Source organism: Manacus candei, unplaced genomic scaffold (assembly GCF_025592945.1).
Source record: "Manacus candei isolate 608988 ecotype Guabito, Panama unplaced genomic scaffold, ASM2559294v1 h1tg000064l, whole genome shotgun sequence".
In the NCBI taxonomy this organism is placed as follows: domain Eukaryota; kingdom Metazoa; phylum Chordata; class Aves; order Passeriformes; family Pipridae; genus Manacus; species Manacus candei.
The window spans coordinates 1,677,582-1,704,881 of NW_026138112.1; the positions used below are offsets into that span (position 1 = coordinate 1,677,582).

A 27,300-nucleotide genomic window follows, 5' to 3' on the forward strand; every position below is an offset into this window, starting at 1 on the left:
CAAGGAATTTTACCTTGAAAATAAAGTGGGATCTATGTGTATATAAACCCCCTGAAGTGTCCTGCTCCAAATTTAGTCTCTTCATGTGTATTAATATATACCTGATATACACATGAAGCAGTTTTCCATTTAAAATTGCATTCGCCAAAGTAACAGAGAATAAAAAAATCATGTACTAAATTAAAACAATATATTTGCAGACTGGAATACATCCTGCTGCACACAGTCTAAATGTCCCTTATGCATACATCCAACTGAGGGGAGCATTTTCCAATGCAGAAGGAATCTACTCCAGTGCAAGGATCAGCAATTGCAGTCAATTGTTAACTCTTTTGTGAAGACCATCAGTGCAGATCTGGTCTTTGTGCTTCCAAAATTAATCTACAACACCTGTGTTAAGGGATCTACAGGTGATTTCTTTTTCAATAATTCAGTTACAAGTGTGCAAATCACCCTGGTTTTCCAAACCAGATAAAAATTTCCATGTGGTGTCATGTTTGTGCATCCTACTCAACTGAATGCCTTAATCTCAAGAGAACAGCTATGCAGAATTCTAAGAGGACTGAATTCACAGCATCAGAAATCCTGTATTTGTACTTCAGAAGTGCCATACAACCATTATAAAACACAACATTCTTCTTAAAACAAGCAGGAACTCTGCTCCTTTCACAAATGCCATTTATGTCTGCTGGGAGCAGCTCACATTTTGTTTTCATCAACTGTAATGACACTGAGCAGTAACATTATAACCCATGTGTAAATCAGCCCCTCAAACTCCTATTTTAATGCTGTAGTAAATATGACTATTTAACAATGTGAAATTAAAGTTAAAACACATTTCTGAACCTACACAAAATGAGAAAGAGCTTCAACTAAAACCACCCAGAACTAAAACCACCACATCAGTGGCACTGCTCTTCCTTCAGTACAGTTACTTGGGCTTGGCATTTGGTACTTAACACTAGTTTTTTCAGAGAGGTGAAAACAAAATCTTCTGTAAAGGTGCTTTCAAATGTATTTCAGAAAGATGTAAGCCCCTGAAACCTGTGCAACTTATCTGCCAGTATCTTTAAATACATAAGGCCATCTTTTGTTAAAGACCCAAGTGTCTCAAAAGCTCCCTTTTGCAGGTACTTCGATATTCAGTGACACAAACACTGTGTTTCAGGAGGAAAAACTGCTTACAAATATTTAGTTAGTTAAAACCAGGCTGTCCTGTAACCTTACAAACAAGAAATTCATGGCTTTCACGCTGCTGTAATGTTTTACCTCCTCTGGCAAAAAGCAAAAACGTACACTTTGAAGTTCCTTGCAAATGCAATCCCACAACCAACCTACATTTTGCTGCCCACTAGCAATTGACACTGCTAAGGCCAAGCCAAAACTATTTTAGTCAACCAAATAGTTGAGATTAGATGCTGACTTACAGCTTGGTACCTAGCACCAAGAAAAGGAAAGGCAGCAGATCACAGCATGCAGCAGAAGAGCAGAAAAGCATCGAGTGGAACTTGACTCCAAACGTACCTCGTGGGGAGGGTCCAAAGTTCTGCAACCTTCCACTTCTCATGAGGGAAATCCAAGTGCAAGCGGATTTTAATCACACACTGTGACTGGTAAAGGGTTAGCTGAGCTGCTGTGACCACTTGTCAGCACAGCACAGGGCACAGAACAGTCATTCCCGAGGAGACAAGGACTGAGACAAGCAGAGATGGAGAAGTGCACATGCGGGGCCGGGCGAGGAGGCACATGCAGCAAGTCTGGGTGAACCCTGCCTAGGCACTCACAGCTCTTTCATGAGCAGCCTCTTTCTATTCTCAGAGGTTATTTAAATGCTTTTATAGAAAAAAAAAACCAAAAAACAACCCACAGAACTTGACTGTGGCAAGCCCAGCACCAGCTCCTGCTCTCAGCAGATGGCTCAGCACAAGACCAGAGCACAGGGACCGGGCGAGCCAACGGGGACTGCAGGAAGCCATGGAGAGCACCAGGAACATACCTTCTTGTGAACAACGGAGGAACTGGAATTAAGGGTGCTCTCGTCACTATGCATCATGACCAGCTCAGGGCTGCTCTCATCCAGGACCTCCTGCATGCTGCTCACACTGCTGCTCTGGCTGCCCGTGCTCACAGACATGCTGGGGATGGAATGGTTGCTGCCCAGACTGTCCATCTTCCTACTCAGGTTTGATCCATGCTCACTGTCCTATAAAACAAGGGGCATCAGTTACAGATACTGCAGGAGATCACCTGCCCAGCACGAGCCTGCAATGCCCAAGGTCTGTTTTAGAGGTGACTCTGCAGACTTCAAGGTCATTATTTTGCCAACTACACTTCTCGGGGCTGCTTGGGTTGTGGAATAATCTATATGGGGCAGGCAGCTTTTGCCTTTTCCCCTGTGATCTTACTGCATCAGGCTTCAAGTCCGTTTTTTTCAAGTATCAGTAAGTCTGGGCATGGCTCTTGGCTTGATAGGAGACATCCAGGCATACTGGATGACTGGTGGAAGGAGTCTCATAATTAAAAGGAAAAAATCTAAGTTCGAATTAAAACAATGCTCCAACACATTTCCTGAATCAGAAAAAGTGTAAGACAATGAACCCACTGGTTTCTTATTTGATAAATTCTACATGGTGCTTAACAGGTGTAGAGGTTTTAACCTCCACGTCCCAAGCAGTCAGCAATTATGTTTTATCAAGCTAAAAACCCCTTGAAACCTTGTGTTTTCAGCCAAGATGAAGGTGAATGAAGAATTTTAGGAGCTGACTCAGAAAAGCCTGCATTATTTCAGGGGTTAAAACCTAAGATATAAATAAATAAATATTCCTCATGCAGGAGGTATTTTGGATTCTACAGAAATTTCAGAAGTTAGCAGCCTTTTCTCTTGTTCCATACTCAGAGGAGTAGAATAATCCCAGAGTATGTGCTTAGTCTGGACTGATTTAGTGAATTCATGGAGTCCTTTGTAATTAACTAGTGGCATTGAAGAGGCTTGCAAGGAGTTCACAGTGAGGACAGAGCTCTGAACATCCTTCAGCTCCTGGTCTTAAACAGCCCTGACTCACTAAAATGAACAGCCTGCTGCTGCACCCAGTTTTGTGCTGGCCTCCAAAGGGAGCTTGGGGAGAATTACAGTACAAATCAATTAACAGGGAACTCATTTTGTTGGGAGACTGACAGAAAGATAAAACTGAGACTTGACAGATTTGTCTTTGATTGTGAGATCATTTTTTAAGCAATCAGCAGATCATTCAGAGCCTGCATGAGAGCACTTAAAATCCAAAATAATACTGGTTTACAGAGAACATGAGAATGAAAATATTTTCAGGATGCTTATATAAAGTTGCAGGAGAAATAACATAATGAGATGAGGCAATGGCTGTGTAATTAATGAGTGTCTATGCACGAAGGACAGAGATGAGACTGCAAATGAAACCTTAACATTGGCTTCCTGGCTTCAACACTTTCCAAATGACCTTAACCTTCCTGTGAGAGCTCTGAGGAAAGCATTAGTAGTGTTCTGAGTGTTAAGGATTTGTAAGGCTCCTCTTCCACCTCAGAAGGCAGAGCAAGGAAGTGTCTTGTGGCATCCACAGCGGAGCAGGTGCTGTAACCAGTTAGGCAGCAACTGAAGCACGTGCTGTTCTCCTTCACTGCTGAGTTAGTGACACACACGAGCAATAAATACAACCTCCTCTGGTGGGACACAGGCTCAGGGGTCAAATGCAGTGCAGAGCATGCTGTGCACATGCAGAGTGTGAATTCCTGGAGGTACAATAGCTCTTTCCCCTGTTGTTTGAGGAGTGGGGACAGGGGGAACAAGAGATACATCTTTGAGTCTACTGCTGCCACGTGTATCCTGTTGAGCTTGGAACTGCTGAACAGTCAAGTGGGAAACCCATTCCCTGGCACCTTTCCTGCCCTGTCATTCTCCTTACATCTTGCCATGCATGGGGAGAGACACTTGGGAGGCTTAAGTGCAGAAGTCTGACAATCCCCCACTCCCCAGCTAAGCTCCAGGTCTGGAAGCTGGAAGGTCAAAACAGGAGCAGCACTTGGTAGTTTAAATCACAGCAGATGCTGCTCTTGCTCCTTTTGTGCATCTCCATCCCAGGGAAGGAGAGCATGAAGTGCTGGTCCCCCCACTCCTGAACCTCTCCTACCTGACACCCAGGTGCCCATTTCTTAAACCAGAGCTCTAGTTCAGCTTTAAAGGAACATTTGACCTCAAAACCAAGTCCCTGAAGATGTGCTGAGCTTGGGCACCTCTCTGTGTATTATTACCTCACTACACTGCAGCAAAAGCAATACAGACATCAATTTGTCTGTCAATGTTTTTCAGTGAGAACCAGTCATGGATTTATTTATCCAATGTGCCTGCACCAAGTGACATTAATTTCCATCTAAGCTCATCAACTGAAAAATGACTGGTTTCTTTCTCCACAGTTAAGGTCAATTATCATACACTGATTAAGTGGGTTGTTTATTACAAGATTTAAACTGAAGATGAGTCTTATGTCTTTAACCTTTAACTTTTTTCTCCTTTAATATTAAAGAATTTTAAAAAATAAGTCTTATTAATCCAGTGACTTGTTTCTCAGCTTATGATAGGCTTTACAGTAAAATTATGGTAACTGAAAAAATATTAACACTGAGTGGTTTTGACTGTGCGGATGAGAAAGAACAGTTTGGGCAGTCAAAGACCCTCCTTCACACAGTCTGGGAACCACCTCCTGCAAAGAACTTCCCTCTGAGTGAGTTTCTTCCCTAAAGCTTCCAGAAGAAAGGCCACCATTGGAAATAAACCCAAAGTTTTAGATGTGCATTTATTGGCAGCTTTAGCACTCACTAAGGGCTACTATCACTCAGTATCCTATCCTGCCTCTCTGCTGATCCAAATGATATTCCAACAGCATTCCTCACCTAGGCTGTGCTCGTTCTGCCACCTTAAGGAGAGGAACATCTTGTTTGCCCTAAAACTACTCGTAACGGTGCAAATGGGGTGACAAAACAGAAGTACCTCCTCCTCCTCCTGAGACTCGTTCAGAGGGCCATTCCGTGTCTCCTGGAAGAGGATTTTCTTCATTTTCCGGTACTGCAGGTTATCCAGCTCCCTCACTGCATCCTTTGTCCTTTGGATGAGGTCTATGAGCACCCGGGGGGGTCGGTCTCGGCGGACAAAGTCGTGCTAAATCAAAGGAAATAAAAAAAGCACCTGACGTGACACTGGAATGTTTGACATCAAAACAGGGACACGGGGGCTTTTTGAGACCCCTGAAGTGACAGTTCCCATTCAGTGATTGGTCTGTTAATATTCCATAATTGGTAACACCCTTTCTGAGAGACTCCACACACCCTGAGCTTGGGACCAGGGTCAGGTTTTCTGAGCTCTCCAGGCTACACAGTTGGTTTGCCCCCTTCCTGAGGGGGGTTCACTTGAAGCAGGTACAAGACAGCGCCACTTCAAACCTCAGAGGGCTTCAGAATGGACAAAATGCACGAAGGACAAACAAGGATCAATCCTGACTCTGCAACACTACCTGCAAAGATTTCTCCTGCATCCATCTATTCCAAATCACACATGAAACCAGCAGGAAGGTTGCAAGGTTTATTTATACCTAAAGCACTTGGTAGTCAGACTTAAAACAAAATCATGTTTTTATCAACTCCTGCACAGGTCTTAAGGGCAGACCTAATAAATTCTTTAATGGTATTTAAGTACATGATTAAAGGCTCTTCCCTGATTTATTAGATATGTTCTCCTGAACTGTACAAGTGTCAGTACAGTAGGAAAGGCTCCAGCTTTCCCATTTAACTTTGGCTAAAGCAGCCAGCCTGGGTGTACTTGCCAATATTCTATATGGTATCACTACAGCTCAGTCTGTTGCTTAGCATGTACCCATGGAGGTGGCCTAAGGGCACAAACATCCTCTGCAAGTTTGTAGAAAAACTTACAATAAAAAAAAGAAACTGAGGGGAAAAAAGTTGTTCTCTGCTGTGCATTGCAAGTGCCACAAGGGGCTTTTGTCAGAGCCTCAACAGCTGGACCCACCTGCAAGGAAATCCTCAGGAGGGTCACATTTGCCTGCCTGGCCTCACAGCTCTGCTGTGGGCTCAGGGCCTCAAGAGCTAAAACATCCATCTGGAGCTGGAGTAACCAGCACATGAAACCCCAATCCTCCTTAAAACAGGAGTCTTCAACAAAAGAGATGAAAGGATGAGCTAATAATCTTTTAATGATTTGTAAATAAACAAGGGAAGTATCATGCCACGGGCTTATTTCTAGTTTTTAATTGAATTCAAACTGTTGTGCATTTGAGTTTTGCTAATGGGGACAGCCAGTCATTTCAGTATCCATTTTTTGCTTGTAGTGATGGTGTTTATTTTTGAATCAGAGCTAAAAGTTCTAAACATCATTTTGCACAGAAACAAAATGAATCATTTCTGCTCCTCAACGCAGATAACCACCATTTACTCCTCTGTGAACAGCAACAATCTGCAGCTTATTTATGACTAGAAAAAGAAAAGGGACACATTTTTATCTCATTGTAAATCATTTTTAGAAAGCAGCAATGCATTTGGAACAGTGATCCTGAACTTAAATCCGTTTTGTATGTCCACTCAGATATTAAAGTGTGACCACATGGAAAGGGCAGACACACAGGTGAGAAAACCAAACCAAAAGGTTCTTGCAAAATGAGAATACAATTGTGACTGCCTACTTGCATTATGTGTCTAAACTAAAATGGATTTTGTCTAAATTAAAATGTCTAAATAAAGTTGGACTTCATGATCCTGATGAGCCCCTTCCAAGTCAGCATATTTTATGATTCTATGATTGATTTGTCTAAATTACATATAAAAGATGCAGTCACCCCTCTGCTGGGTATTGTGCACCTCCAAGAAAAGATGGCTGAAAGGACTTAATTTATGTACTTTCTACAAATTGCAAGAAAAACCCCCAAACCAACAAACCCCAGGCTAAAAAGGAAGAAGCTGTTAGTCTAAGGGCAAGGAGCACATTGACTGGAAAAGTGACTGCCAGAGCTCAGATCTTCTGGGAATGTCAGGCAAGTTGAGAAAAATAGGGAGGGAAAAGGATTTTAAAACACATTTTATAATTGATTTTAATATTAAAAGTGAAAAATATTAGTAAGATCATTTTTGGTTGCGTTTTGGTTTTGATTTTTTTTTTAAATTTCAACTGCATTTTAACGTCACTACAGTCATTTGACTATTTTCATCTAGGATAATGAGTGGAAACTGAGTTAATTTTCAAACACATCATTTAAAACTCAGTTTCCTTTAAGAAAATACGGCCATGAAAATTGTCTTTATTCCTGTTTATGGCACACAAGTGAAAAGCCCTCAAAAGACAAAAATATTCCAAGTCTTATAAACTAAGAAGCTTTTGAGAGAGCTATTGCAGGAGGGAAGCACTGCTGTGGAAGTCTAAAACCAAGTAAAATACTGAATATCCATCATTTCAGACTCAGATCTCAGCTCTAATTGTTTGTACAGGCTCCAACCTAAGGTACTCACGAAATCACATCCTTCAATGAACTCAGCCTGTTCCTAGAGAGCAGCAAGGCTGCCAATCCACAGGAATGAATCATTCCAAAAACCCACAACATAAACCTATTAGTTGGTCAGCGTGCTACAAGCAGAATGAGAGAACAAAATGCTGGTTATTTGCCACAGCACAAGGAAAAAAAAAAATATCTATATACCAGGTGCCAAAGGGAGCACAAACAGCTCCTTCATCAGCCTCTGCCTGCAGTGAAGGCACGAGAGTTAAACACACTCTGTGTTCTGGGCTTAAAGAGAGGACAGGAGTGAGCACAAAGCTGGCTCAGAAACACCCAGAAAAATGCATTTTACTGAGCTGAAAGAGCACCAGGAGGAGCCATAAAACACAAGCTGATGGAAGCCTTAGCACAAAAAGCAGCATGGAAAGGCTGTCAGGTGGACACGGAGCAGCAATTGGACCGACTGTGGGAATGAAGCAACACACCCAGTGGAGCCAGCAATGCCTCTGCTCAGCTATTTAGGGAAAAGCTGACTCCTGTTTACCTGGTGTGGAACAGCAGCATGTCATGCAATTGGCACCAGCAACCAGAGGGATAGCAGGGCTACTAATCAATTTTAAAGGAAGGCAAGACTTAAAAGAAAAGGAAAAAGCCTTATGGAAAAGGGGCTGAACAGGATTTCACACACCTCCCTACCTTCCAGTGGAAGGCTGCTCCTGAATTTCCCAAACACAAAGCCCTTGGAGTTATAAACAGTTCCTATAATTTCTCAGGTAAACTGAAACCAAATGACTTAAACTGGAACTGATTTATGATTCACTGACAAAACCTTGGCAAGCATCACTCCCAGCACAAGTCCCCCTCCCACAGGCTCTTGGCAATTATGGACCTGCACAGGCCCTTTCCAAAATGATTCAGTTATTTTCAAAACAAGTTTAATTAACTGGGTACAGTATAGAAACTATTAAAGAGAAATAAACAACTTTCAAGTTTGGTGGTTTGATTAGAGGAGGAAGTTAACCTTGGCCTATCCTCTCAGTGCTGCTTTTAGCTGCCAAGTGTGATGCATGAATGTAGGAAAAGAAGAAAACAACAACAACAAAAAAAATAAACAAAAAGAGGATCAGAAAGACCCAAATGGATGATTTACAGCAGAGCAAAACCAAGAGCTGCAGTGACCCTGAGATGAGCTCAGCTGGTTAGAGCATGGTGCTAATAACACCAAGGTTGTGGGTTTGATCCCTTCACTTAAGAGCTGGAGTTGATGATCCTGTGGGTCCCTTCCAACACAGAATATTCTGTGAGATCAGGCAGAAAGATCATTAAAAGATAAATACCCAAAAGGTATGGACAGGTAAAGAATTAATCATGCTCACATTAGTATTATCAGAAGAAAAAAAGGTCTCTGAACTTCATCTGTGTCTGTGAAAAAAGCCCACAAGACAGGACAGCTCAGAGCATTCCACAGAGACCAATCCTGTTCTGGACAGGAGACAATCATAAGTCATCCAGTGTCTTCCCATCTCCAATACCCACACTCCTTTCAATAACCAGTCCTTATCTGTAAATCTTTATTTAAGACCTCAATCCTCTGATCATCTCAAAGCACTGCCAGCTCTGCAAAAAGATCTGCTACTTCCTATGTATCTTATGAAGACTGGCTAACTCTAATTTTGAGCAGCAATTAAATGGCCTTTTAGATTTCCTATCACCTCCAAAAGCAACAGCCTGTAACAAATTACAAGCCTCGAATCTCACAGAAACCCCATAAAGGCTTGGTAGCAAGTACTGCCTGTTAAACAACAGAGAAATAGCATTTTTCCTTACTGGAGAAGGTAAGGAGAAAAAAAAAATAAAAGGAGCATCAGCAAGTTAACAGCTGCATCACTTTACAAAAAACTGTGCAACTGCTCCAGAAAGGTCTTTGCTTTCACTAAGCTTCACCAAGGTGTAGTTTCCCCCATTCCCTCTGTCCCCAGAGTTGCATCCAGTTTCCTCCCTCATTTCTCTCTGCTTTTCCAGAGATCACACAGTGCTGCAGGGTCACAGCTCAGGGCACAGCATGGCAGAGAGGCTGCTGAAAATTCCTTCTTCATCCCAGCTGCAGCAAACACACCCCCAAGTGCTGCCTACACAGAAAACTACGGGCTGGAATTCACTGTTGCAGCACAGATTTAACTCACCCAGCTCTGGACCTGTTTCTCCCTGGTAATACTTTCATTAAAAGCATCATCTTGGGAAATAAAAAATCAGTTAAAAAATAAAAATCAAGATTAAATCCTTCTACCCCTCTTGGGCTGACAGGTTTTTCCTTCAGCTAAAATCCCTGTTACTCACACTGTTATCCCATGAGGATTGCAAGTTCTCCAACATAAGTAACTCCTCACCCAACAGCAGAACTGGTTTAACCACACAGCCCACCTCTGCTTTCCTCCACTAGTTCAAATCTTGAGCATCAGGTTACAAAGAGAAGTAACTGACATAACAGACAAAGTCAGGAAATAATAAACAGCCTAAAAGAAAAGTCTCAATCTCTATTGATTCAGATAAGAGAAAAATCAACCTTTTTTTTTTTTTTTTTTTTTTGTAAGGGCAAGTATTTGTTCACCATCTTTACAATTATCCTGGTAGACAAACAGATTTTTCCCCCACATTTCTGGAAAAGATTTGATAAATTACCCGTAACAAATCTGTTGATGATGGCCTTTCCTGAGGTATTTTCTGTAAGCAGTAATCAACAAATCCCCTAAAGGAGTCTGTCCTGTAAATGAAAAAAAAAAAAAATAAAAAAAAAGTTCTAAATGAAAAAAAAGAAGCTTAGGATGTGCAATATATGCCAACTTATAAGTGCAAAGCAAAAGAAAAATCTTGACTAATTTGTTCTTAAGTTCTAGGGCAGAGAAATTAACTGAATTTTCCAAATTGAGTGAGTTGATCCCATCAGGTCTTTCACAATTAAGGACTGTTGAAACAAAAGTGGACACACAACTATCCCCAACCACAAACCAAAAACCAAGGAAGAACTACATGTGCCAGTCAGTATTTAAAATTTTACTTCAACTACTGAAAAACAGATGACAATGAAATTATTGGGAAGTCCAGAAACACACTCATTATTACTCTCTGGAGCTTGTAACACTGCCTCATTAAAGCCTCTCAATGCAATGCTTAGTTCAGCAATATTTTAGGCTTTATTTGAGGTTGTATCACAAGTGGAAAGAAGAAAACTGGTATTTTAGGTGCCACTGAACTTGCATAAAAGCCACCTCACTGACTCCCTGTGCCTTCAGAGCCCCAAAGAGCAAACAGGGGACCATAAACACTGATTTTTATGCTCTATTCACAGTTATCTTTACTCTGCTTTGCAAACTCTGCACAGAAAATGGGTATCAGTGTCCAGGTAGGAGACCAAGTTCTTCAAATCTTGAAAAACAGATGAAAGAGAGATGATGAAATAAGGAAACTGGAGTGGTTGGGATAAAACCATCGGCAATTCAATAGTTCTGCTGCTCAGAGAAACGGGGGATCTTCACGTTTCTCCAGGAGTTTTGTTTCAAGCCTTCTGCAGATTCTTGCCAGGCACCACTCCACAGCAACACTCCACTCTTGGGAACAGGGAGCAGGAAATGGAGCAACCCCTCTGCTCCCCCAGAATAACAAAAGCATTCCTGTGTCAGAGCTCAGACTGGAACACGCCTGGAGCGTGGGGAGCATGTACTGGCCACAGAGCTCTGATGGCTTTTGGAGTCACTCACTGAAAAAAAAATATCCAATTTCCTCTCTGTTCTGTGCATCCCTCCCCTCCCTTTCTCCACGTTTCAGCTGCACAAAGGTACCGACAATTTTTCTGTCGGGGATCTCCTGCAGCTGGAAACTTCGCTGATGCCGATTTAACGCGCCTGAGAATATTTTAATTCCTCCAGCACCCACAGCCCCATAATTAACACCTCCACTCACTTGGACTGCAGCACAGCCAAAGTGACAGAAGGGCAAAACTGAGCCAGCCTACACAGGAGCATGACTTGAGAACAGAGGCAAATGACTGCACTGCAACCAACACTTTCCTCGTCAGAGTTTAACCGTGCAGAGCATCACAGAGCATTTTCAGGGAAATAAGCAACAAAAATAATCTGTTAATTGCTCTCTTACCATTCATTTGATTGTAACGTAGGGGAATCGTTCTGGGCTATGTGATATAAGGCACTCATTGCATTCATGTTGAAAAGTGGAGGCTTCCTCTCAGCTAGAAAGAGAAGAGAAAGGTGTGATAAGGCAGCCTGGAAAGAGAGGAGAAAGATATGGAAGTACAAGCAGGGTATCACTGCTGAATCCATGGCTCATTGCTGTCATCACATCTTTTAGGTTAATTATTTTAATATTCCAGGTTAGATCAGGACACCCACTCCAGAGAAGCTGCTGTTCACTGGGAGAGGAATGATGAAATCCAAAACTGGCAGGACACAAATTATAAGGAAAAGCTTCCAGTAAATTTTGTCTTAACTGCAACATCTCATACCTGACTCTCTGTGGTAAAATCAGCTGCAACTAAATAAACCTGAGCTCAGGCACAGCAGGTCAGGGCCAGGACATGCTGTATCAATCCCTACAGATCTTTGCTGCACTGCTGAAGCATCTGAATCGTGGGAAAGAGGGGCTGCCTGCCTCATTTGTCACAGGCAGCACATGCAGGTGGGACAGTTTACCAAATTCACTTGCCAGATGTGTCCTTAACTCCCCCTAACTAAAATCCTACCTAGTCCTTGCACTGGGAGGGCACCTGCCTACCAGCCCCTGACCTTTCAGGAGAGATCTCACACAGAAATTGGGAAAGGCTGGTTTTCATCACCACCCAAGGTCAGTCATGCCAGCCAGTGATGCCAAGATTTTTCAGTTCATGTCAGGTCACAGCAGTCACTTGTCCTTGCCATGCACACGCAGGCAAACCACCACATTTGCTTAAATTCTTTAAGCACTACTTGCTTTCAGCTACACAAGTAATTAAGAAGAAATAAAGAATTAAGAAATTAAGCCAAGTGCTGCTCAACAAGAGATTTCCTCCCACTTCTACCTGACCCCATGTTTAGACAGCGAATCATGCAAAGGCAAGGTCTGAAGTTTAAAAAGAAGTTTAATACTAAAAAAAAGGAAATCCATCAACTCTGTAAAATGGTTTGGAGGTTCCTGAGTGAAAAGCTCCACAGAAATTCAGGTACCAAGAGAGTTTTGTCCACATAAGGTTGCACAGTATCTCTCCTACTGCTGTGATTTACTCCTTGAGAGGTTGTAACACTGCTGAACTCCACACAAACAAAACCCAGTGGCCATGCAGGAGAAGAGAAGTCTAAAACTTCTGATTTTGGCATTTTTTATATCAAAATACAGAGTGTGTCAGCGTGCTGGCACATGAAGTACAACACTCAGTTACCAGTCACCTACATCATCACCATCTCCATACTGGAGACAACATCCCCTCTTTGTTATCTCACATGTCTTTCTCCTGATTAAACACTTATCAATACCATTTTCAGTGAACTCACCCTCACAATAAGTTATTGATGTACTATGTTAAGTATAATCCATATCAAGGCTATTTCTGAGAGTACTCTACTCAGCACATGCAAGGTCAATATTCAAAATCAAAATGCACTCCAAATCTGCTCTGTACACCTGCCACCACATCCACATCTGCTCCAGGCTGTGTATCATTTGCCCTTGCAGTGCAAACCCTTCTCTTCTCATGTAAAGAGCCTGTCCACAATGATTCATGGCCCAAACTTTCAGCTGAGACTGAAGATTTTTGTTTCAGAGAGGAGGGATGTAAGAAGAGTTGAAAATTAAACCTAAGCCCCTCCTGACACACAATCCTTAGGACACCAGTTCCCTTGACATAACAGCTGGAACAACTCTCTCGGAATCCAGCTTGGAAAATACAGATGACAAATGATGGTTTCCTCTCATACAAGAGTAGAATCCTCTGGTTGTAAAGGGAATAACCAAGCACACCAGACTAACATGGAAACACAGCACATCAGTGGCTTGCCAGCAAGTTAAATCCTAAACTCAACTGTCAGTGTTTTCCAAGTCAGGCATTTTAAAGAGGAAAAAAAAAAAAAAAAAAGGACTCTTATGAGGAATAAGAATCTTCCTTTTTTTCAGGACTTCCTAATATATTGCAGACAGGGAATTAGTCATCTCAGCTGCCATGTATTTACTCACCTAACTCGATACACGTGATTCCAAGGGACCAGACATCCACCTTCCCGTCGTACTGTCCCTCGTCCATAGCAAGGATCACCTCTGGTGCCATCCTGCCAACCACAGAGCAAAGGGCAGGTTAGGGCACATGGATGTCACTCCCAGCACATAAAATGAGGGAGACCCCCTAATCCCAAAGGCATTGTACCTGCAGGCAGACAGCAAGGGCTGGGAGGGCCCTAAAGGGGGGAAAAGGATCCCCTGCACTCTCACCAGAGCTGGTGAGCTTCCCATTGGCACACCAGGAGAACTTTCCAGCAGATTTATGCAGTCTGTGGGCATATCTATGAATGGAACAGGGAAATCTGGAACAGTGGGGAAATAAGGTAGTCCAAGAAAAAGGGATGAGTTGGGGGAAGAAGAAGAAGAAGCAGGCCCAGCCTGCAAAAATCCAGCCTCTTAAATTGTGTTCGTCCAAGACAAACAGGCTTCCTGCCAAATGGCCTCATTCAGGGCCACAGTGACCTCCCAGCAATTCCTGGGGCCTCTGCCACAAAATCAGTGGAGCATGGAGCTGTGCTGGTCCACTGTGTTAGGAATGCCAAGGAACTCAAGTGACCCTTCAGCAAGTTCCTTCAAAACAGGATTTAAGTGGCTGTGTGACTTGCAGTTTGCATGGCCAGATTAACAGGACTGCCTTTCTCCATGGGGCTGTTTTAGTTCCATTACCTGTGGCAAATGTTAATTGTTTTTAAGCCCATGGCATTGCAACAGTGGAGCCATTAACTGGTGGCATTTCCAAGTGCTGCACAGCCTAAAACTCTAAAACACTGAGGAAAGACACACTTCCTGAAGACCTGGATGCAGGGATGTTAGGAAAACTTCTTGGTTAATAAAAGTTCTTATGCTACATATTACTGTGAAATACTGAAAATGGAAGGTAAGTTTTATAAAGGACTGAAGGACCACAGGCTTTACTCACCAGTAAGGCGTTCCCACAAAAGAGTTGGCAGGGGAGACTATAGATGCAGACCCAAAATCAGCGAGTTTCACTTGACCTGGTTCTGTTAGGAGAATATTTCCAGCTTTAATATCCCTTTAAAAGAAAAAAAGAGAAAAGTATGTGTGCAAGAACGAACACCTCAAAAGTACAAGAGAGAGAGAGAACACATGCTGTCCCCTTTGCTGTCACCTCCACTGCCACCTTCCCTGTACAACAACCAAGGGGATGGAGCATCTCTCCTATGAGGAAAGGTTGAGAGAATTGGATTTGTTCAGCCTGGAAGAGAGAAGGCTTTGGGGTGACCTAATTGCAGCCTTCCAGTACCTGAAGGGAGGCTACCAGAAAGATGGACAGAGGCTATTTGCAAGGGCCTGGAGTGACAGGACGAGGGGAATGGATTCAAACTGACAGCCAGTAGCTTTAGCTTAGATATTAGGAAAAAAAAATCTTTACTGTGAGGGTGGTGAGGCCCTGGCAAAGGTTGCCCAGAGCAGTTGTGGCCGCCCCATCACTGGAAGTGTTCAAGGCTGGGTTGGACAGGGCTTGGAGCAACCTGGGACAGTGGAAGGTGTGGGCTGGAACAAGATGAGTTTTAAGGTCCCTCCCAACCCAACCCAAACCATTCTGTGATTCTATATGACGACTCAGCAGCCACGTCAAGACACCAGCAATACATCCACCAGCCCTGTGCCTGCGATTAAACAACGACACCGTCTCCTCCCGAGCCCTCCGCGGGGTGACCCGGGATGCGGCGGGCGCGGGGATGCGCGGGAGGCCGGGCCTGCAGTGCCGCTCCCTCGCCACCAGGTGTCCCCCCCGCGCCAGGTCCCCGACCCCAAAATTCGGTCCCCGCTCCCAAAATTCGGCCCTTTCTCCCTCTCGGCGTTGCCTTCACTGTCCCCAGGGCCACAGGGGTGGTGCACAGCAGCAAACGCTGCTGCCCGCCCAGCCAGGACTGGCTCTCTCGCCTCTCCTTTTCACACGCGAACCCAGAAATCCCTTGACAAGTTTTTTTTCTGGGAGAGCAGATTTGCCTTCCCATCCCAGAAGTTAAAAGGTGGAATACCCCTTGGATGAAAAGCAGGTCTCAGAAGCACAGGATAGTTCAGGCTGGAGGGGACCACTGGAATCACCCAGCCCAAGTTCCCCTGTGAAGGAAGGGCCACCTGGAGCAGGTGACACGAGAATGTGTCCAAATGGGTTTGGAATGTCTCCAGAGAGGGACAGTCCGTGCCTTCCCTGGGAAGCTGTTCCATAAAGAAGTTTTTCCTCATGTTGAGGTGAAACTTGTGTTTTAGTTTGTGGCAGTTTCTTCTTGTCCTGTTGCTGACACCATCCTCTGACCTCCCCTTGGAGATATTTCCATGGATTGATGAGATCTCCACTCTGTTTTCTTAGGAAGATCAATAGGAACAACCCACATGGCCCTTCCAGCAGCAAATCCCTTATGGGTGCTCCCAGAACTCTGCAACAGCAAAGGAACTTCCCCATGGGAAAGAGAAGTAACCATTTTGGTGTTGACATGGAACAAGGATGCTGCTGGAAAGGCCACATGGAGTAGGTGGTATTCATCAGGGGGAAACTGCTGAATTCACAACACAAAACTGCACCATGCTAGGAAGTGCTATCAAAAAACCCCCCTCATTCTCAATAGTGTCCATACAGGGAGTCATTAACCATAAATAACAATTCAATGCACTTCGAAAACATGTAAAATACTTCAAAACAGCTGTTTTACACGCAAATACGGGGAAAGGACTCATCCAAAATAATAATATTTTCATTTCATAAATTGGAATGCATTTATTTTTTTTTAATTTAATATGATTTAACCATGTATAGATATGCCCCAAATAGTTATTTTAACAAGCAACAAATAATTCCTGTCTCTAAAAATCCCTCACTGACTCAGCCTCAGATACACCAATTTTTCGTTTCAAGATTTCCAGAAGACTACAAAGAGGTTTTAAGCCCCATAAATCAGTTTCAAGTTGCTTTATTCTGATGAATTCCCACCCATTAATCCAGTTCTCATCCACTTCACAAGTCCCTGACATATCAGTGGTACCCAAAATTAGACCAAAGAAACGAAATCAAATGAGAACATGCAACACTGCTGACAAATGAGTAAAAAAAAAAAATCCAAACTCCTGAAAAACACCACATTATGAACGACAGATCTAGGAAGTGTCTGTATAAAATCTTCCTCTGCCTGTGAGCTTTGATTTCTCCTGAAGTGGTTTTATCCCTGACTTACACTTCCACTGCCTGATTTCTGAAAGCATAAAGCTTTACCTTCTCATATGTAAAATATTCTCTTAAAACCAGCATAGCACTACATTCTAATTGGCAAATTTAGGGTGATATTTTCCTGTTAGTGTTTTGTGCCAACATTCTTTTTTACCAGGGTCTGCAGAGAACTATTGCCAACATGGAAGAGAATCCAGCACAGGACAGACCCACATTAAACTATTTCAACCAAAAAAAATACACTCCCTAACAGCCAACAGCTTTTATTTATACATCTACCTTGGCACTAGGAGTACTGACACGTCCATTAGTGAGAATTTTGGTAGAATAATTTTTACCAGAGTTGTTTAAACACAGTGAAGCAGATTTTAGACATCAGAAAAGAGCAGATGGAAGGAGCTCAGCAGCCCCAAGCTCCAGCCTTACCTGTGGATCTTACAGTGAGAGTGCAGGTAGGCCAGCCCCTGCAAGGCACCGTGGGTGATGGCAGCAATCTCCACTTCCTGAAGTGGCTTCTTGTGAACTAATAAAAAATAAATTTAAAAAAAAAAATCAAGAAAAAAACCCACCAAAAACCAGAAGAAACTAAGAGTGATCTTTTCCTGAGAAAGTGGAAGAGAAGGAACTCCCCCAAATCTGGTACAAAGAGGTGCCCCGAAGCACCTTCCATATATCCCTAAATATGACCAGCATGTGCTTTGGCTTGACTGTACCTTAATGGCATTAAGCTGCCACTTTAGATGGGATATTAGGAAGAAATTCTTCCCTGTGAGGGTGGGGAGGCCCTGCCACAGGTTGCCCAGAGAAGCTGGGGCTGCCCCTGGATCCCTGGAAGTGCCTAAGGCCAGGTTGGACGGGGCTTGGAGCAACCTGGGCTGGTGGGAGGTGTCCCTGCCCATGGCAGGGGGTGGGACTGGATGACCTTTAGGTCCCTTCCAACCCAAACCATTCTGTGATCTTACACACAGAAGACTTGGCCCACAAGGAGTGCTAGTTTTTGCAAACTTTGGCTTAGATTCCCTATTTCTCTGCAGGTGCTGTTCTAGTTTTGAGGTCACATCAGCCTCTCGTTCTACTCAACCATCTGTAATTATTCCTACAAACTACAAGGCAAGGACAAAGGTGATCTCTGCAAGATTTTATGATGGATTTTCAGAAAACAGGCAGACTGCTTCAGCCAGGAAGGCACCAATTACAGGAACATAGTTATACACATTTACACCTTCATTTTACAACACAAAAACATGCACACAGCACTGGCCTCCTGGGAAAGCCTCAGCTTACCCTTGATGTCCCAGATTCTAGGTACAGAATGGAGCAGGACAGACAGACCACCTCTACTATCTGCAAAACCCCAGCCTGTGAGAAAACAGCCTCCCACCATACTCAGTAGGGGCACCAGCAGAAAGAAAACCAAAGACGATATAAAACTATATAAAACTTACCCTCTAGCAAATCAGAAGCTGATCCTAAACAGTACTCCATAACCAACTGCAAGAAAAAAAAAATCAGGCCTTTAAGCACTTTTTGAAGCATTTTAAAACTATTAAAATGTCTTTACAACTAAGGAAGGGCTGCACATAGAAAATTTAAGTCACATGGTAACTTTAATGCCCTGGTTAAAAAAAAAATAAAATATTTACCCAAGTAATAGCATTTGTTACTTTTCCATCAGAAGATGCAAAATCTGACTTTATTTTAGTACTGTTTCACCACAAAACCAGTATTGCTCTACAGCTATTCAAGTAGGAAATTCAAATCAGACTTTGAGACATGGACATGGAAGGACAGTGTTGCAAGTTACTTCTTGCCCTTTATTCTGTGCCTTTTCCTTGAATAATCAATAATAATGTTGCTTCTGGAAGGTGTCCCTGCCCATGGCAGGGGATTGGAACAAGATAATCCTTAAGGTCCCTTCCAACCCAAACCATTCTGTGATTCTGGAAGTAACAGGGGTAGACACTTCCCCACACACAGTTCCTGCTTGAATGGCTGAGAAACAGCCACAGACACAAATAAAACCTGAAGTTGCAAGAAATGCAACCAATGGTGAACAAAATAAAATCCTGCAAACACTTCAGCAACGTCAAGACATCTTTGAAGGTTGTGAAGAGGGTTTAGACACTGAGAAGTTTGTGGGTAGAAGCTGTAGAGGATGTTCCTTAGTAAGTGTTTAATCTGTGTGAACACAGAGACCTGCCTCAGAGAAGCAGGGATTTCTCCCAATATTTTAAGTATTTATTTCCTGTGGATTACTTGGAAGGTTCTTCAGGTGAAAGGGTCTGCAGGCAGCATGGGATGAGTACTGCTGCATGTACAGACACTGCCTGCACTGAGCATTTGACTGCTGTGCTGTACATTCTCTGCCCATGCAGATCTAAATGCCCATCACTCACTCACCCATGCCGTGTGCTCTTTCAGGTAACAGCCCTTGTACTCTATGGTGTTGGGGTGCTTCAGCTGTTGCAGAAACTTGACTTCTTTGATGATATCCTGCCATTTCTAATGAAAATAAAAAGGCAAAAGGTATAAATACATTTGTCTGCTTAATCCTCTACGTCCTCTCAATCACCACACGCTGCAGGACAGTCTGAGAAGCGACCATAAAACTACTGTACAACATGAAGATGGTAAGAGTCAGAGCTGTAAAAGCACAACTGAACATCAGCTGTGTGGATCCTCACTGCACTGAGACATCCCCAAGACACATTTAAACAGCTTGAGGATTGCAAAAATTATTTTTTTCCCCTCATTTTAACTGCAATACATTTTACTTAGATGCTACTGTTTTACACAGTGGGCCTCAAACTTAGTTACAAACCCACCTGGCCCCACGAGACACCAGAATTGCTACAGGGAGTGGCAGTGAGCTGCTCACCTCCTTCTGTAACGCAGCATAAAACCACTGACATTTGGGAGACCAACAGGGAAGCGAGGAAAAAATGAGTTTAAAGCATCCCTGTTTGCTCTTAACAAACAAACACACCCTGCAGTGCATGTCAAAGCACCAGTCCAAAGGAACAGTGGACCCAAGTTCACGGCACCACAACGCAAAAATAAGAGGAACAATTGAAAAGCAACAGTTGAAATGAGACTGATTTTCTCAATACAAGGTCTCTGCAATTTTAGATTATAGATCCTGAAGAGTGTTTCACGTGAGTTATACATTGCAGAGAGCTGTGGTTATGGCTCCAGTGGCCAGTGTGCTCTTACTGCACTATTACTGAAATTATTTCTGCAACAACCCCCATACAGGCATTTTGAATCCCCATTCACTTCCTTAAACTGAACTATCTGTCAAAATTTGCATGAACTCATTTTCCCTCCACAAAACTCCATGTTTCCCATGGAAGGAAGGGAGCAGCAGCTCCTGCATGAAAAGCTGTTCTGCTGGGGTCAAATCAAACCTGCAGCTCATTTCACTGCTCAGATTTACTTTATGGCTGCCACAGCTTCTGCAGGAAAAATTGCCTTTATCCATCTTACCTCATTCGTTTGCTTTCCACTATAGGACATCTTCTTGACTGCCACCACCTCATTAGTGTGGGAATTTGTAGCCTGGAGTAGGGAAAGAAAGAGATTGAAAAAAGCTTCATTTTTTTTCCTCCCCATGGAGTGAGCTGTACCTGTGGCAAACACAGGCTTTTTTCCTCCTCTATCATATCCTTGCAAGTTCCTACATCTCAGAGATCTCTTCCTTGTGATAAGATTTACCAGACAACTATTAGGATACTTTTCCCTGACTTTATCTCTCCACACCTGCTGTTCCTCCCTCAGAGTTACTGCACTTGTTACCTCTGTACTGATACACAAACCAAGCAAACATGCAAAATACAGTTTTATTGCAACTGCAGCAAGACCAGTTTTAGATACACCTTTGGAAAAATGTTTTCCAAGGAGACAAATAGAGAGGTGTACCAAAATCTCTGTGATTTCATCCAAAACCTCCATACAACACTGACACTCTTCAGCGGCTATTTCAATTCCCAGCTTCAAGAAGTTGATTCATTCTGGAATTTTTTCAATCATAAAAGCAACCTCCCTTTCACTGCACCAGATCTCAGTTTTGCCAGGTACATTATGTAGTAGTGACATCAAAATTCTGTACTGACTCAAAATTGTACTTTTCTGCAGCCTGTATGATGCAGGGATAGAGACTGAAAATTCAGTTTTGGAAAGATTTCTCCTTGCCTGCACTGGCACTGCCCTCATTTCTGCATGTTAAGGACAGAAAACTTCAAGCTTTTGCTCTTAAAAGAGTTGTTGAAATCTCTGTACCTCCAACCACCATCTTTAGGACAAAAAAATTAGTGACAGTTAAAAGCTTAAACTATAATAGGAGCTAAATGTGGTAAATCCTCCTTTCAAACTGCTTTCAAGTAACGTATTAACGAAAGACCTTCCGTGATGCCTGCAGTGACTTCAAAGAAAAGTGATGCTGGGTGAGCCAACAGAGCACAGGAATTACTGAAGGGAGGTGACACAGAGTGCTCACAGCACACACTCCTCAAATGAGAGAGGGAAAGCTGAAAACAAGGAACTATGGATAAGGCAAAACCCTTCCCAACCACTCGCCCTCCTGATTCAGCAAAGAAAAGATCAAGAGTATTTGACTCAGACAGATGTATTAATGCTGTATTTCTGTCACATTAATTCCAAGTATCTTCACCTGACTGTGGTATCTCTCATTCCAGCTGGAATTTGTCCCTGAAGGACACAATGCCACATTGCCAGAGCTGTGGGTAACAGTTCTGGCTGTACCAAGTGCTTGGGATCCTCCTGGCTGAACCAACTGACAGGGCTGTACGAGCACACTTGACAAACAGCCACTTGCTCAAGCAGTTTTGGCAATATTTGTAGATTATACCTTGAGGAATTATATCATTATCCCTCAAAACACACATGCACTGCTCATCTGACACAACATTTTGAGCTCCTGTCCTGTTCTAGCAACACTTCCATCACTTTACACAGTTCCAGACAGTGAACTGGAGTGCTTAAAATAATTCATGTCAGCTATTCCCAGTTTATGGAGTTACAGGTGTAACAGATCTTATGTGAATACTTTAATAATGTCTGGTATTCAGAAACCCCAATTCCAGTGAATCTGATCTTCTGAGTGGCTGACCAAGCTACTCAGTAGCTTTAATTTTTCTTTGACTTTTTATACTGATTCCATTTTAGTTTCACTGATGGCAACTGGATTACAAATGATTTCCAAACCCAGTATTTTGGATTTGACTTTGTTTGATACCAACTGTAAAAGCACTACTCTTCTCACTTCCTGAATTAAATTCTCTTGACTGTATCAATTAATGCCATAAATTATTCCCACTTGAATTCCCATTCCTCTTAGGACTTTCTCTTTGCTCTTGTCATGTAAGAATTTCCTACTGAAGACATTAGAGCTATTAATTTGCAGTGATTTACAGGCATATGAACTCCAACTAGAGTATCTTGAAACTCCAGGTCTGGCAAATTAATTTCCAACTGTTTAAATTCAATTTTCAAACAGCACAAAACACCATATACTTGACCTGTATGGTTGGGTGCTCTAATAAGACTATAGTGAAGTGTTAGTAGAAAGAACTACTGTAAAGAGCTCAGGAGTGCTCTGGAAGCACTTATTATGAGATGTGTTATCAGAAAATTAACACACACAAAGCGCTAAGAAGCTCAGAGGATGCTAATTTCTACAAATGCTGAAAAATCTCCAAAACATCACTTAAAACGACTCTGCTTCCCAAAAAGGAGAGAACCATACTCACAAAGTAAACTGCTCCAAAACTTCCATGTCCGATTTCGTGCAGACCCACGAATATTTCCTCCGGGTCATCTTTGTAGAACAGGTCAGCTATTTCTGGGTCCTTTGGCACCCCTTTGCGCATGTTGGAAGTGTGTTACGGGCTCCTTCGTGCTCTCAATTCCCACTCAGTTTCTCCCCTCATGGACAAAGCAGTTTGCAGGCAGCATTCAGCACCTGGGGAGAAAGTTCATCTTTCATCTGCTTCCTTTCCACGCGTCTCTGTTCTCGCTTCTCCGACGGCAAAATAAGAGGAAACACTTTGAGGAGCAATAGGCTCCACTATCGCTTCCTTCAGCTAATTCTTTTTAATTATTAGTCCCATTTAGATATAGAGATTACAATGCATTCAGAGCACAACAGGTCTTTATCTCACACAGGAAGCAAGTGCTGCAGTTACACTAAAGTCCACTTGAAGACAAGAGTCCTGTTGCTATGCAAAACATCCTGTGACAGGAGTTTGTTATTCTTCATGCTGGGTTCCCAATGTGTCAGTTTTTAGGCTAGAACTGTTGTTCCTCCTACTTTTCTGAGCTGTTTGCTTTGTTTTTTTAACTCCCACTTGCCAGCTGGTGCTAGTAGAAAAGTTAGCTGCTATTCCACAGCAACACTTTGCAGCCATATAATTGTTATTTCTCTATTTATTTACTCAGAGCTGCAAGACAGTCAGTGGTGCTGGACTGTGATCGCTTCCAGGACATGGAGTTGCTTTTGAAGGATCCTAGACTCCACCACATAGGACAGATCTTTGCCTCCTGAACAAGTTTCCTTACCATAAGCATATAATTAAGACAGCACAGAACTGAGCAGCATCTAAGTGAAGATTTTCAGTATCCATCCCCAAAATTTTAAATATATGGCAGATAAAAAAAAGAAACATCCAAACATCAGAAAGTTCCCCATTTCCTATCAAAACATCCTGAAAAATCTATATTGGTTCATTAAATACTGGTGTGCAAAGCAATGATGGGAGCCTTTACCCATCTGCTTTTGACTTGTGAAACCCAGCAGACAATCTGTAGATGAGTCACCTGGATCAAGTCTCAAAACTACTGTCACATATGTAGTTCAGCACCTCATCTCTTGAGACCACATCTTCTCTGTGCATGAAATGTTCAGGCTACCTCATGATATAAACCAGAGTAACACCTAAAGAGAGACCAGCTGCAACCCAACGATCGGATAAAATTAAGACACAAGTAAAAGGTTTTAGGTCTCAGACTGCAAGTGCCATCTGTATGGAACCAGGAAAGCAGGGTAGAATTTTGGCCTGAGACTCCTAGACTCAGGATCACTGATGGAACAGCAGCACCACAGCCTGTGGTTCATTAGAGGTGCAATTAGAGGAGCCCACCTGGGTAACTGTGGCACCAAACATGCTCCGTGGCTCACATTCCTTTCAGCAGCATCGTCCCGTGCTCCCGGCCCCCCCAGCTCTCTTATTCTGCAAAGGAAAACAAATAGCAGCGTTTAGAAAAAGTATTTTAAGTTTTGTACCTTATTTATACACAAAATTATCATGTCCAGTAAAGACCAGTGACTAGAAGGCCCCGTTGGAAAGTGCAGTTAGAGGAGCACTGGTTGGGAATGCTCATGGTGCCTCTGTGGGTGAGGATGTGCACATCCTGTGTTCCATATCATTGCAAGATAAAAAAAAAAAAAACAACAAGAAAAGGGATTAAATGCTAAGCTCTTTGGCTTTCATGAGGACTGTTTACCTTGCAGGGGCACAGGCAGAGTGTGGAAGTTCCCTCTCTGACCACGCTTTTTAGATTGCCTATAAAAAGGACAAAGCTCAGAGAAGCTGTGTGTGGATGCCCCATCCCTGGAAGTGTCCAAGGCCAGGCTGGATGGGGCCCTGGGCCACCTGATCTGGTGAATGGCATCCCTGCCCATGGCAGGGGCATGGAATGAGATGGTCTTTAAGGTCCTTTCCAACCCAAACCATTCCATGGTAAGCTGACACAGCTGAGTCCATTACTTCTGTCTGTATGTTCTACCTGATGACACATGAGATCCTTGAGAAAGTCCTGGGCATTAGTAAGTCAAACATTGTTGAATTCCACCAGAGAGAGCATAAGGAATGAAAAGATGGAAAAGGAGGGCAACCAGTGAGACTCATCAGCTGAAATCAGGTCTCAATTACTCAGAGTGTCACCCACTCCTATGGGTGTAGGAACATTCCCAAAGAGCCACCGCTGTCCTCTCAGAGGATGGGATACAGGGAGAGCTGGAAATCAGCTTGAACTCATGGAAAATGTTATCATGTGGTTACATCCACAGTAGAAATGCTTCCAAGTTAAGCATACTGCAAAAGTTATATTGCCAAAATCTGAATTCATAGGCACCTGACTTAATGACAAATACAGTAACTCATCTTCTCATTTATTAGGGAAAAAATAAATGAGCAGAAGTCTTCCTGCTAACAGCTAACATTACCAAAAAATGTTATTTTTGTCTCCTGTTCTCATTGCAGGGCAATACTACTGAGCTGTTAAACAGCTACTTGAAGAGCACCAGAAAAAGGTTCTGCAGTGCTTAGTTTAAAACAAAAAAAAAATCTCAAGTATAAACAAAAGCCAAATGAATGAAATGATTATTCATTCTCAGCTGACTGGCCTCACCCACAGGTGCTGTATTTACTACAGGCCCGCAGACAGGGCAAAGAATGCAGTATTTCAGGTCTGGCATTCTTCAGCCAACAGAAAAATCCATTTGGCTGTAGAACAATAAAAACAAACTGACAGAGAAAGCAATTTATCCATCTCTAGTCAAATGAACTTCTCTGCCGTTAATGAAGCCTGTGCAGCTCTAATATTCAAGGTATTTAAAATGGGAAGCTAAATGTCAATACTTAGAGCTCGGCCCCAAGTAATAATGTCCTTTTCCATTTGGGACAGGCATATGTGGTGAGGCAAGTAAATCTTCTCAGCAGGAAGCTGTTATTTCCCAGTAATGATTCTCAGAAAAACTTAGGAGGGAAAGTGTATCAAGAGTAACTTGAGTCCTGATGATTGAACACAATCACAGAGTGATCCATATGATCCCACAGTGCTGGCAGTGCCTTGGGACAAACACTGAGAACCCTTTGTACAACCACATCACAGCACCAAGTGCACAATTTGTCCATGGGACAGTGTAAAACACCACAGACACACATCCCACCCCTCCGAGGTAACCTGGCAAGGTCACAAATCCTCAATATCACAACTCTCTTCTAGATATGTGAAGACTGATTAAAAATGGTTTAGAACATGCAGAGCACTGTGGGAGTCAAGTGCCATTAGTAGAAAACCTCAAGTTCAAGGTAGGTCAATTTGGGCAAGTTCTTTCCATTACCAAACTACTGAATTAACACAGCAAGAAACAATTTCTCTTAGAAGCCTGATTTCTGCTCTTCATACTTCTAAAGCAGCATTTGAGATTCTGCATATTCTGAAGACCTCAAATGGAAACAGCATTAATCACACTGGTGGTGATTTGGGGGAGTGACCAGTGACTCAAGACTTTCAGGGTTTGGGAGATCAGCATTTTGTTCAGACAAGGCCTCAAACTGCCTACCTAGAAATTAAAGCTCTCCAATCAACAATCACCAGTGAAAAATCCCTGCCTTGGAGGAAAAACCACTTGTGCCCCATTTCTGAAATCCTGCAAAGGGGTAGAAATACAGGATGAATTCTTGAGAACAAATGCAGAATTAGAGATGATGGTGAGAAAAATATTTAAAAGATTCTCTGGGGAAAAAAATTCTCTAATGAAGATTACAGAGCACAGCTGGACACATCTATGTGGCAATGCAACACCACAGGCAGAGGAATGCAAAATGACTCTAAAATTCCTTATGGGAAATGCACCTGGCCAGCTGCAGTTTGCCCAGGCCAGCAGTGCCCACAGCAAGAGGGAAACGCTGGAGAACTGCTCTGAGAACCACAAGGTGTTCTTGAAGCAGTGAAGCAATTCTGCTCGGAGCAGTTTGCTCTATTTCTGCTCTCCTCTCTCCCTTCAAACCCAAGCTCTGGAATATTCCAGCCACAACAAGCCCTCTCCACGGAGTGGGCACTTACTGCCAGAGTTTTGGCCCCGCTGCCATCTCACCACAGTGTTTCAAGGATTCTCTATTCCTTCCTTATGCTAAATAGTACAATAACCCGGTGCTTTTAGGGGCTGGGGCATCATCACAGAGTTTCAGGAGATGATGGTGGAGAGTATGGGAATAGCCAGGCCAGGAAGCAGAGAGCAGGATGATGTTGCCTATGAACAAGGAATGATACACTAGGACTGCTCAGAGACTGGGCCCTGGACAATGCTGTGACAAGTGACACTACCAGAGCAAACACACAGGGTTTTCCAACAGTTTCCTCAATCCTAGGAAAGCCTCACATTTCAAAAGCATGAATTACTGCTTTTGCACAAGGATTCTCTCGCCGCCAATTACGATCTCTAGGTGCTGTATTAATAACAACAGAAAAGACCTTGACCCGAATATAAAGGAAAGAACAAAACATAACTGGAAGTGCCTTTAA

General features: G+C 42.9%; 1 protein-coding gene across 4 annotated transcripts in view; it reads right to left on the minus strand.

Moving 5' to 3' along the window:
- The window catches only part of TAOK3 (TAO kinase 3), a 77,908-nt gene that overhangs the window by 24,711 nt on the left and 25,897 nt on the right, over positions 1-27,300 (minus strand). For 2 of the 4 annotated variants that reach the window (XM_051805283.1, XM_051805284.1), the window contains exons 2-13: positions 24,132-24,221; positions 22,743-22,954; positions 20,461-20,532; positions 19,375-19,476; positions 18,420-18,465; positions 17,401-17,497; positions 14,704-14,817; positions 13,743-13,834; positions 11,676-11,769; positions 10,206-10,287; positions 5,018-5,185; positions 1,997-2,203 (exon numbers count right to left, since the gene is read on the minus strand). In XM_051805283.1, the coding sequence (XP_051661243.1) occupies positions 1,997-2,203; positions 5,018-5,185; positions 10,206-10,287; positions 11,676-11,769; positions 13,743-13,834; positions 14,704-14,817; positions 17,401-17,497; positions 18,420-18,465; positions 19,375-19,476; positions 20,461-20,532; positions 22,743-22,862 (1,194 nt within the window). In that variant the 5' untranslated portion in view covers positions 22,863-22,954; positions 24,132-24,221. Of the gene's footprint in view, positions 1-1,996; positions 2,204-5,017; positions 5,186-10,205; positions 10,288-11,675; positions 11,770-13,742; positions 13,835-14,703; positions 14,818-17,400; positions 17,498-18,419; positions 18,466-19,374; positions 19,477-20,460; positions 20,533-22,742; positions 22,955-24,131; positions 24,222-27,300 lie in introns of those variants that run through there. The other 2 variants (XM_051805285.1, XM_051805286.1) reach the window with 2 other exon arrangements.